The sequence below is a fragment of the Phoxinus phoxinus genome (genome assembly GCF_949152265.1).
Source record: "Phoxinus phoxinus genome assembly, chromosome: 22".
Classification (NCBI taxonomy): Eukaryota; Metazoa; Chordata; class Actinopteri; order Cypriniformes; family Leuciscidae; genus Phoxinus; species Phoxinus phoxinus.
In genome coordinates this window covers 1694421-1706653 of record NC_136897.1, presented here as the reverse complement: position 1 = coordinate 1706653, position 12233 = coordinate 1694421, and the positions used below count along the sequence as shown (strand labels likewise).

The window sequence follows — 12233 nt, the reverse complement described above, 5'->3', positions numbered from 1 at the left end:
ACCCGAGCACCCGAACACCCAAACACCTGAACACCTGAACACCTGAACACCCGATCACCCGAACATCTGAACACCCGAACACATGAACACCCCAACACCCGAACACATGAACACCCCAACACCTGAACACCCGATCACCCGATCACCCGAACACCTGAACACCCGGATACCCGAACACATGAACACCTGAACACCCGAACACATGAACACATGAACACATGAACACATGAACACATGAACACCCGAACACATGAACATCTGAACACCCGGATACCCGAACACATGAACACCTGAACACCCGAACACATTAACACCTGAACACATGAACACATGAAAACATGAACACATGAACACCTGAACACCTGAACACCTGAACACCCGGACACATGAACACCTGAACACATGAACATCTGAACACATGAACACCTGAACACCCGATCACCCGATCACCCGAACACATGAACACCTGAACACATGAACACCCGAACACATGAAAACCTGATCACCTGTACACCTGAACACCTGATCACCCGAACACCCGATCACCTGAACACATGAACATCTGAACACCCGATCACCCGATCACCCGAACACATGAACACCTGAACACCCGAACACATGAACACCTGAACACCCGAAAACCCAAACACCTGAACACCCGAACATCTGAACACCCGAACACATGAACACCCCAACACCCAAACACATGAACACCCCAACACCCGAACATCTGAACACCCGAACACATGAACACCCCAACACATGAACACCCCAACACCCGAACACCCGATCACCCAAACATCTGAACACCCAAACACATGAACACCCCAACACATGAACACCCGAACATCTGAACACATGAACACCCTAACACCCGAATACATGAACACATGAACACCCGAACACATCTGAACACCCGAACACCCGATCACCCTGACACCCGGACACCCGGACACACGAACACCTGAACACATGAACACATGAACACATGAACACCTGAACACACGGACACCCGAACACCCGAACACCCGGTCACCTGAACACATGAACACCTGAACACATCTGAACACCCGATCACCCGGACACCCGAACACATGAACACCTGAGCATCTGAAGACTGAGATACATCATGAAGGTCATTTATGCTCATTCTGCATTATTCACTCAGTTCACAAAGGAAATGAGTATTAAAAAGGTAGTCCATAAGACACACAAAAAAATTTAAATAAATTCTACTTTTGTGTACGATGAGAAAACACAGCAAACAAGTGGACGTATTATCTTTTTTTCTTTTTTCTTTGCTAAACTATTTCTTTAAGCTCAGTCGACAGGATTAATGATAATGTTTTTTAAGACAAATATTATATCTTATATATTCTTATAAATCAAGATACATTTGGAGAAGCAAAATGACTAGGGTTGTCACAATATATCGTGTCACAATATATCGCAATACAAAAATGCAACAATATGTATTGTGGATAGTTCTCACAGTTTTAGTGTCAGTACTACTTTAAACTACTATATATAATGTTGAATATACTGTATAATAATACAGTGTGGGAATATGTGTGTGTCCTGATAATGCCAAATGTCTGATGTTACCAGTAAAAAGTGGCCGACATTATTTTAAATATATCTAGTCAGTGACAGTGAAAGCATATCCATCTATAATAATTCAGTATTTTCAGCTTCAGAATAGTTTTGCTTCTCCAGTAAGTGTATCTCGATTGAAGAATGTTTAGATATTTGTCCTGGAACACAGGAAGAACAACATTGTTTGAAGTGAAAATACTAGCTCAAATTACAGCTGAGGCCGGGAAATCAGAAACAGTTCAAATGCAAAACTGCACATTTGTCGAAATTTGACAAAATTTGCATAAATAAGCAAGCGTGAGAAAGTGTCTCCTGTAGAATAGGCAGTTTCTGTGGAGTGTGTGAGGAGAGTGTTGCGGCACCAGTGTGTGTCACGAGCTGTTATCTAACGCTTCAGCACCGCGGACAGCTCCACACACACACGCGCACACACACGCACGCACACACACACACACACACACACACACACACGCACGCACGCACGCACGCACACACACACACACACGCACGCGCACACACACACGCACACACACACGCACACACGCACACACACACACACAGAATGAAGAGGTTTCACTGCAGAGGAGCCGAATCAAATGAAGGATCTGGAGCCGAGGAGGGTCCGCACTGCAGAGCCTAAAATAGACCTGATCTGAGATCAGCCAACACTGGATCTGTGGAACAATCATTAGCATTTAAAGAGACAGTTCGCAGAATGAATTGAAATCCTGTCTTCAATTTCACACCATTATGTTGCTCCAAGATCAACTCTGTGGAAGACAAAAAATGATCTGATGTTTAGAATATCTCCACAGAAACTGGGGATCAGAAAATCTGACATGATCACACTTCGTGGAGCTCTTTGCTGACACTCTCTTTATGTGTTGCAGGGTTATTATAAAGATACAACTATTAATAACATTTATGTTCATTGAAATAAAGCTGCAACTAAATCAAATGTCAATATTAGATGAAAAACTTGAACTAAATGTGCAGCGAGGCGGATTAGCTGAGGTCATGTGACGCTAACACACAGCAGACAAACGCTAGTAGTGACATCAGCGGAAATCCACCTGTCACTCAAGTGGCCACGCCCTTAATTATGCAGAACTTTAAGGCTTAATATAATTTAAACGGATGAGTTATAAAAAAAATTACCCCCCTTACATTCGCCATGAAGGGCAAAATAAGCTATATAGACCAAAACCACTTTTTGTACCAGGCTGTAAACATGTTTTTTCACAGTGTGTGTGTGTGTGTGTATGTGTGTGTGTGTGTATGTGTGTGTGTGTGTGTGTGTGTGTGTGTGTTTCATAAATGTGTATAATTAATATTACAACGCAAACATTCCTGTGTCCTCATAAACCAAATGGCGTAAACATAATAAACAGATTTTTTTATTTAAAAAAATTACGTTTTTACGTTTGGTGGAGAAATTGCTCCAGTATCATGTAGATCTCCATCTCACATACACAAGAAAGGGAAGCTCAGAGAAGCGACACTTTACAGGAATAGGGTACCAAAAAAAAAGTTGGATTTGTACAGAGTGTTTTCAGCAGAGTGTTTAAATATTATTAATAATAATAATAATAATATTTCATTTTATTTATGGGCTCCTTTCAATACACTCAAGGACACCTTACAAACAATAAAAAACATGAACAATTAATATAAACATGAACAAAAAATAATAAGCAGAATAAGCAGTAACACTTTATTTCGATAGTCTACATAGACGTACTAACTATAAGTAACTTTACATGCTAACTAACTGTCATTAGAGTATTAGTAGACTGTCTGCTTAATATCTGCTAACACTTTATTGTGATGCTCCCTCAAAAGATATTATACTGACTATAATAAGTAACTTGACAACTACAAGTCAACTTTATTCTCCCGAACTAACCCGAACCCTAACAGTCTACTAATACTCTAATGATAGTTAGTTGACATGTAGTTGCAAAGTTGCTGATAGTTAGTAGAATGTCTGAAGTGGACTATTGAAATTAAGAGTAACTGAACAGGTAAATCTAGAAAAGCGAGTTTTAAGTGATGATTAGTGATGTTGGTGCTCTCTCCTCAGCGTGCGGGACAGCGGCCGCGGGAGCCGAGGACGAGGGGGAGGCCGAGGCCGGCTGGATCGAGGGAGCTGCGATCTTGCTCTCAGTGGTGTGTGTGGTTCTGGTCACGGCCTTCAACGACTGGAGCAAAGAGAAGCAGTTCAGGGGTCTACAGAGCCGCATCGAGCAGGAGCAGAAGTTCCAGGTGGTGCGAGGAGGACAGGTCATACAACTGCCCGTGTCAGATATCGTCGTTGGAGATATCGCACAAATCAAGTATGGTACGTGTCCCCAAGTTTTTTCTTCTTTTTAAAGGCGTGGTATAATGCCCTTTAAGATGTAAAAAAAGTATCTGATGTCCCCAGAGTGTGTGTGTGAAGTTTTAGCACAAAATACCCCACAGATATTTTTATATAGCATGTTAAAGTGTCACTTTTTGAGGGTGAGCAAAAACACACCGTTTTGTGTCTGTCCCTTTAAATGCAAATGAGCTGCTGCTCCCAGCGGGGTTTATGTACATTCTAGGGTTGGTGATGTCACTAACCCGGGAGGAATGTCGTGTAGTTCCTAAAAGCCGTTTGTTGTAGTCCTTAAAAAGCAATTTCTTTAAAAGCAAATATCTCTCTTTGCTTTGAACTTTGAGCGTTGTAACTTTGCAGATGTTGTTTATGTTCAAACAGCAACATTACACACTAACTACAGTTAGAAAACACAACATTACACACTAACTACAGTTAGAAAACACAACATTACACACTAACTACAGTTAGAAAACACAACATTACACACTAACTACAGTTAGAAAACACAACATTACACACTAACTACAGTTAGAAAACACAACATTACACACTAACTACAGTTAGAAAACACAACATTACACACTAACTACAGTTAGAAAACACAACATTACACACTAACTACAGTTAGAAAACACAACATTACACACTAACTACAGTTAGAAAACACAACATTACACACTAACTACAGTTAGAAAACACAACACTACACACTAACTACAGTTAGAAAACACAACATTACACACTAACTACAGTTAGACAACACAACATTACACACTAACTACAGTTAGAAAACACAACATTACACACTAACTACAGTTAGAAAACACAACATTACACACTAACTACAGTTAGAAAACACAACATTACACACTAACTACAGTTAGACAACACAACATTACACACTAACTACAGTTAGAAAACAACATTACACACTAACTACAGTTAGAAAACACAACACTACACACTAACTACAGTTAGAAAACACAACATTACACACTAACTACAGTTAGAAAACACAACATTACACACTAACTACAGTTAGAAAACACAACATTACACACCAACTACAGTTAGAAAACACAACATTACACACTAACTACAGTTAGAAAACACAACATTACACACTAACTACAGTTAGAAAACACAACACTACACACTAACTACAGTTAGAAAACACAACATTACACACTAACTACAGTTAGAAAACACAACATTACACACTCACTACAGTTAGAAAACACAACATTACACACTAACTACAGTTAGAAAACACAACATTACACACTAACTACAGTTAGAAAACACAACATTACACACTAACTACAGTTAGAAAACACAACACTACACACTAACTACAGTTAGAAAACACAACATTACACACTAACTACAGTTAGAAAACACAACATTACACACTAACTACAGTTAGAAAACACAACATTACACACTAACTACAGTTAGAAAACACAACATTACACACTAACTACAGTTAGAAAACACAACATTACACACTAACTACAGTTAGAAAACACAACATTACACACTAACTACAGTTAGAAAACACAACATTACACACTAACTACAGTTAGAAAACACAACACTACACACTAACTACAGTTAGAAAACACAACATTACACACTAACTACAGTAAGAAAACACAACATTACACACTAACTACATTTAGAAAACACAACATTACACACTAACTACAGTTAGAAAACACAACACTACACACTAACTACAGTTAGAAAACACAACATTACACACTAACTACAGTTAGAAAACACAACATTACACACTCACTACAGTTAGAAAACACAACATTACACACTAACTACAGTTAGAAAACACAACATTACACACTAACTACAGTTAGAAAACACAACATTACACACTAACTACAGTTAGAAAACACAACATTACACACTAACTACAGCTAGAAAACACAACATTACACACTAACTACAGCTAGAAAACACAACATTACACACTAACTACAGTTAGAAAACACAACATTACACACTAATTACAGTTAGAAAACACAACATTACACACTAACTACAGTTAGAAAACACAACATTACACACTAACTACAGTTAGAAAACACAACATTACACACTAACTACAGTTAGAAAAGTCAAATCATAATCATCCACCCCATGAACACTTTACATGCAGTCTGTTAGCAATCACATTATTTACAACATGCCACGAGCTGATTGGCCTCTGCTGATTCTGCAGCCAATCAGATTGCCTGCTCAACATTTAAATAGTCAGATTCAGTATTTGTTTGAAAATGACGAGAATCCCGCCCGACAAACATTAATAGTGATGGAACCCAAAATATTAAATGGCAAAATATTTACTGAGTAATTCACTAATTTGGAGTCAAATTACAGGAGTGTAGAAAGATGGCAGCATCATTATTTTATTTTTACACCGAGATTGGTAGGTCTATTCGTTAAAGGACAAGTTCGGTATTTTACACTTAAAGCCCTGTTTACAGATCGTATCTGATGAAATAGAACGGTTAAGATAAAAATTTGGATACATGCTGCTGTCCCGAGAATTTTAGGTTTATTTCGCTTCCCCGATTTCCCCGATTTTTGTGTGAGCATACCAGTGTTATGTGTGAGTACCAGTAAATAGTTGTTACTTACCACACACTCAGTAACCGAACGTAACAACTATTTACAAATACCAAATAATTTGCGAAACACTATGTTACGTTTGGTTGCTAACATAGTGTTTGTGGACAAATTAATGTTTGTTTTTTTTAAATGACAGTTTATAATTTAATAAGTAATAAATAATAAGTTTGTCATTTAATATTTTTGAGAACTTGACATTTCCCATTGTGACGCTAAACTCCATCTAAAACAATTCGAAACAGTATTGAGCTCATTCTTTTATAATTATCATTCATGCCACTTTTATGAACACATATTAATTAAGAAACAACAGTACAGGGAATATATGTACTACAGTTAATATTTCACACGATATAACCATTTAAAATGAATTATTGAAGACATAAAGGTAAAGTTAATCTACAATATACGCATTAATATCCTTAAATCTCGATTAAAATAAATCCATGGACATGTGTCAATGTATAAATGTATTAACATAGATGAAATTCAAGAACTGTAATTGAATGTTCACCCATATATAATCTGAACTCTATTAATGAAGTGGAGTGTTATCAAGAGAGCTTTAAAGCATGACCAGCGGTGCAATGAAGCAAGACCGATCTGTGTCATTAATCCACAGTTTGATTATGAGAGTTGGTCAAGCTGATTTATTCCCTGGAGATGTGATCCGACCAGTGCTGTGCTGGTTCTGCGGTGTTGGAGGGGTTCTGGATGTCACTCCGGATCTCCTGAACGAGTGGGAGGCAGATAACGCATGTGTTGACAGTGATGGAGGGATCATGTGGGTGAGAGCGTTTGGCAGGCTGGAAAAGGGGCTCCATCTTCTTGACTAGTACAGCGGTGGTTAGCAGTAGCTTACCGTTATTTTTGAATATGTGTGGGGGATGATATGATGCATTGCAAAGATGGAAAATGAAAACAAAATTATCTCTGAACGAAAACACATTTTTGATATATAAAACAACAGAAGGGCCCAATACCGAACCCTGGGGAACACCTACAATATAGTGTTGCCTATTGTTGCACAACACACTTCTATTCTCGTCATTTTGATTTTGACTTAGTTAGGGCTGTAAACTCTGAGAAATTGGAGAGAGATTCTGTTGTGAAATGCTTGACATGTGCCATCTTAGAGGATCAACTTTGGTATTCTTTGGAGACAGCGATATTGATCCAGACTTGTTGTTTGGAGAAACTGAAGGAATTGTTGGAAGGAACACAAAGGCACTAAGAAGAGCTTTTGGAGATTAGATTCTGAAATATGCTCCATTGCTGAGTGTCTGCCCGTGTTCAGAAACAGTTTAGTCCCTGTTGTGCTCTTGACCGTTGGATTTATCAAGTTAAGCTGTAGACTTGCTATACGTTACTTTGAATATCATGTTCTAAAAAAAAAAACATAGCACACCATAATGAGTGCTGAACTTTTAAAGGATTAGTTCACTTCAGAATTAAAATGTCCTGATAATTTACTCTCCACGTAATCCAAGAAGTTCATGTCTTTCTTTCTTCAGTCGAAAATAAATGAATGTTCCAGGATGTTCTCCAGATAGTGACTTCAATGGTCCAGCGGGTCGAAGGTCCAGATGTGAGTTTCAGTGCAGCTTCAAAGTCTCTCACAATCCCAGCCGGATAATAAGAGTATTTTCTAGACAAACCAGCGGCCGTTTTATAACTAAAATAAACAATTATATACTTTTAAACCACAAATGCTCGTACATTACGTGATCACGTTTGCTGTTTGATCATAAACAACATCTGCAAAGTTACAACGCTCAAAGTTCAAAGCAAAGGAAGATATTTGCTTTTAAACAACTACACGACATTACTCCCGGGTTAGTGACATCACCAAAATTTACATAACCCCGCCCCCTGAACACGCAGTCCATGTTGAGAAGAGGAAGAGTTGCTGTAGTCGAGCACATTTGTGAGTCAGCTCAAACTTTAGCATCCGTCTTTTCACATGCAATAGAAAGTCACTCTGTGTGCGTCTCACAACAGTTCCTATACGAACGGTTTATAGATTATCTTCACAGAATATGCTAATTGAAGATAGTTAACTCCACATCAGCGACATAAAGTCATCAACTAACCATTCAGAGACGTCCTGTTGCTTCTACATGTTGTCACTTCTTCTTGAGTCTCTCCATCTTTGTCTGACTCCGGTTTAACATTAAAGGCAGAACAGTTTCTGTCATTTTAGTGTGTGTGTGTGTGTGAGGCAATCGCAGCTGCTAACACACACCAGCTCTTGAAACCCCTGCAATATCTGCAGCAGCTCATTTGCATTCAAAGGGCCAGGCACAAAACGGTGGCAACTTTAACATGCTATATAAAAATATCTGTGGGGTATTTTGAGCTAAAACTTCACACACACACACACTCTGGGGACATCAGAGATTTATTTTACATCTTGTGAAAAGGGCATTATACCATTAAGATGCTGCTCTGTTCTGATGTATCAAGCTTCAGTTTCATTACGTGTTCCTGTGTGGATAGCACCTCATTTATTGTGCGGTTGCTTTTGTTAGGTGTGGTTTGGTGAGGCATGTTTTTTTTTCTTACGATACTGAATGTACATGTTAAATTGCCGGCCTCGCTGTGTTCAGGTGACCTGCTCCCAGCGGACGGGGTCTTGATACAAGGCAACGATCTGAAGATCGATGAGAGTTCTCTGACGGGAGAATCCGACCACGTGCGCAAAGCGGCAGATAAAGACCCCATGCTTCTCTCTGGTGAATCCCTCTTTACTACGACATTTTACTTCCACAGCCTTCACTTTATTGTGCTCTTTCACACATAATAAGTATTGAGGTTCGACATCCAAGTCATCAGAAATAGTCAAATCGATCGACACAAACAGGCTTAAAATGTAAACTTTTTGTAACAAGTAGTCATTAAAAAAGGAGATGCTTAACTTTTAGAAAGTGTTAAATGTTATATTATTTACTTATTTTCCTATCATTCTGTAGAAAGGACCCAAACATCTCACTACTTTGTCATTATTAAACTAAATGTTTAATAATAACTAAATGTTTTTATTTTGAGGAATGTGACAGCAATGTTGTGTGCAAAATTTGGGCCAGTTAAACATTATATTTTTTGATAATTAATTAACAGTTGAATATCAATCCAACAGATTATGTTAGAATGAAAACATTGCATGATTTTGTTTGTTTGCTCCAGGATAAGATGAAAATCTGTTTTTTGATGTGTTTAAATGAGAAAACTAGCTTCATGTTAAGGTTTAATTTGTTAAAACGAGTAAACTAAATTAGTTAACATGAACTATCAATAATCAATTATTCTACAGTATTAAATACTCTTTTTTTATGTTAATTTCAACATTTAAGTTAAGTTAAGTTGTATCTGTTAACATTAGTTAATGCACTGTGAACTAATATACTCTGTTACAACATATATTGCTTTGTGTACTGCACTAACTAATGTTAACAAATCCGACCTTGTTGTAAAATAATAATTATTAATTATTAAATAATAATTATTATTACAATTTTTTTTTTAATTTAAACATATTTATTAGTTACTCTATTCAGTGCCAACTACATCATTTATTGTCATGCACTCTTTTGTTGTACTTTGATTCTACAATTTTAGATTGAAAAGGACAATAATGACGAGCGAGTGCTAGTTCTGTGTTTGAGACTGATGGTACATTCGAGAGCATCAACTCTATTAATTAGCTTTGATGAATGAGACAGTTATCACCTCTACAGTCAGGTGTGTGTGTGTGTGTGTGTGTGTGTGTGTGTGTGTGTGTGTGTGTGTGTGTGTGTGTGTGTGTGTGTGTGTGTGTGTGTCATCTATCACACATTGTGTGAGTTGTGCTGAGGTGAGAGCGTCAGGTCTGCTATTACTTACAGTTTCTCCATGACTTACCGCGCCGTTAACTGAATCCTCAGGCACGCACGTGATGGAGGGCTCGGGTCGGATGGTGGTCATGGCTGTCGGGGTGAACTCTCAGACCGGGATCATCTTCACTTTGCTCGGTGCTGGCGGAGAGGAGGAGGAGAAAAAAGAGAAGAAAGGTGCGTAACTAAAGCTCAGCCTGACAGAACTTCAGCGGAGCTGCATTACACCAACACTTCTGTGCGGGATCAACATTCATTCCTGACAGTTAATGTCGTTATTATTATTGCATAAACCTGTTTCTTATATCAGCAGATCTTTGTAAACCTAAAAACAACAGGACACTGGGGGAAAAGAACATTTATAAAGCAAACTAAAAGACAAAACACAGTTTATAATTGATAAAACTCTCCCTGTTTTAGCAAAACTGTCAGAATAGTTTGGAATAAGATTAAGATAAGATAAGATTTTTTTCCAAAGTTCTGCCCAGTCGGGTATTTACTATTGCTCGTATTTCATGGTTTGAACAAACCGTTAACCAAAAGTATTAAAGGGGTCATGAACTGCCTTATTTTTATTTTATTTTATAATGTTTCCTGGCGTTCACTTCAAAAATTGTCATAAATTATAACCCTGATTTAAGCCTCTGATTTGAACGCTCTGTTTGAAGGGGCGTGTCTACTGTGAGATTTCAGTGTAAACGCCCACTGCTGTGATTGGCTGTGAAACTTCAGTGTAAACGCCCACTGCTGTGATTGGCTGTGGGACTTCAGTGTAAACGCCCACTGCTGTGATTGGCTGTGAGACTTCAGTGTAAACGCCCACTGCTGTGATTGGCTGTGAGATTTCAGTGTAAACGCCCACTGCTGTGATTGGCTGTGAGATTTCAGTGTAAACGCCCACTGCTGTGATTGGCTGTGAGATTTCAGTGTAAACGCCCACTGCTATGATTGGCTGTTAGGTTTCAGTGTAAACGCCCACTGCTGTGATTGGCTGTGAGATTTCAGTGTAAACGCCCACTGCTGTGATTGGCTGTGAGATTTCAGTGTAAACGCCCACTGCTGTGATTGGCTGTTAGGTTTCAGTGTAAACGCCCACTGCTATGATTGGCTGTTAGGTTTCAGTGTAAACGCCCACTGCTGTGATTGGCTGTGAGACTTCAGTGTAAATGCCCACTGCTGTGATTGGCTGTGAGACTTAAGTGTAAACGCCCACTGCTGTGATTGGCTGTGATACTTCAGTGTAAACGCCCTCTGCTGTGATTGGCTGTGAGACTTCAGTGGAAACGCCCACTGCTGTAATTGGCTGTGAGACTTCAGTGTAAACGCTCACTGCTGTGATTGGCTGTGAGACTTCAGTGTAAATGTCCACTGCTGTGATTGGCTGTTAGGTTTCAGTGTAAACGCCCACTGCTATGATTGGCTGTTAGGTTTCAGTGTAAACGCCCACTGCTGTGATTGGCTGTGAGACTTCAGTGTAAATGCCCACTGCTGTGATTGGCTGTGAGACTTCAGTGGAAACGCCCACTGCTGTGATTGGCTGTGAGACTTCAGTCTAAACGCTCACTGCTGTGATTGGCTGTGAGACTCCAGTGTAAACGCCCACTGCTATGATTGGCTGTTAGGTTTCAGTGTAAATGCCCACTGCTGTGATTGGCTGTGAGACTTCAGTGGAAACGCCCACTGCTGTGATTGGCTGTGAGACTTCAGTGGAAACGCCCACTGCTGTGATTGGCTGTGAGACTTCAGTGGAAACG

General features: G+C 39.1%; 1 protein-coding gene across 11 annotated transcripts in view; it reads left to right on the top strand.

The window, feature by feature from the left end:
* atp2b2 (ATPase plasma membrane Ca2+ transporting 2) overlaps positions 1-12233 on the top strand; it is a 207139-nt gene that overhangs the window by 135787 nt on the left and 59119 nt on the right. For all 11 annotated transcript variants that reach the window (XM_079597526.1, XM_079597530.1, XM_079597536.1 and 8 more), the window contains exons 4-6: positions 3680-3937; positions 9217-9342; positions 10531-10656. In XM_079597526.1, coding sequence (XP_079453652.1) covers positions 3680-3937; positions 9217-9342; positions 10531-10656 — 510 coding nt within the window. The remainder of the gene's footprint in view (positions 1-3679; positions 3938-9216; positions 9343-10530; positions 10657-12233) is intronic.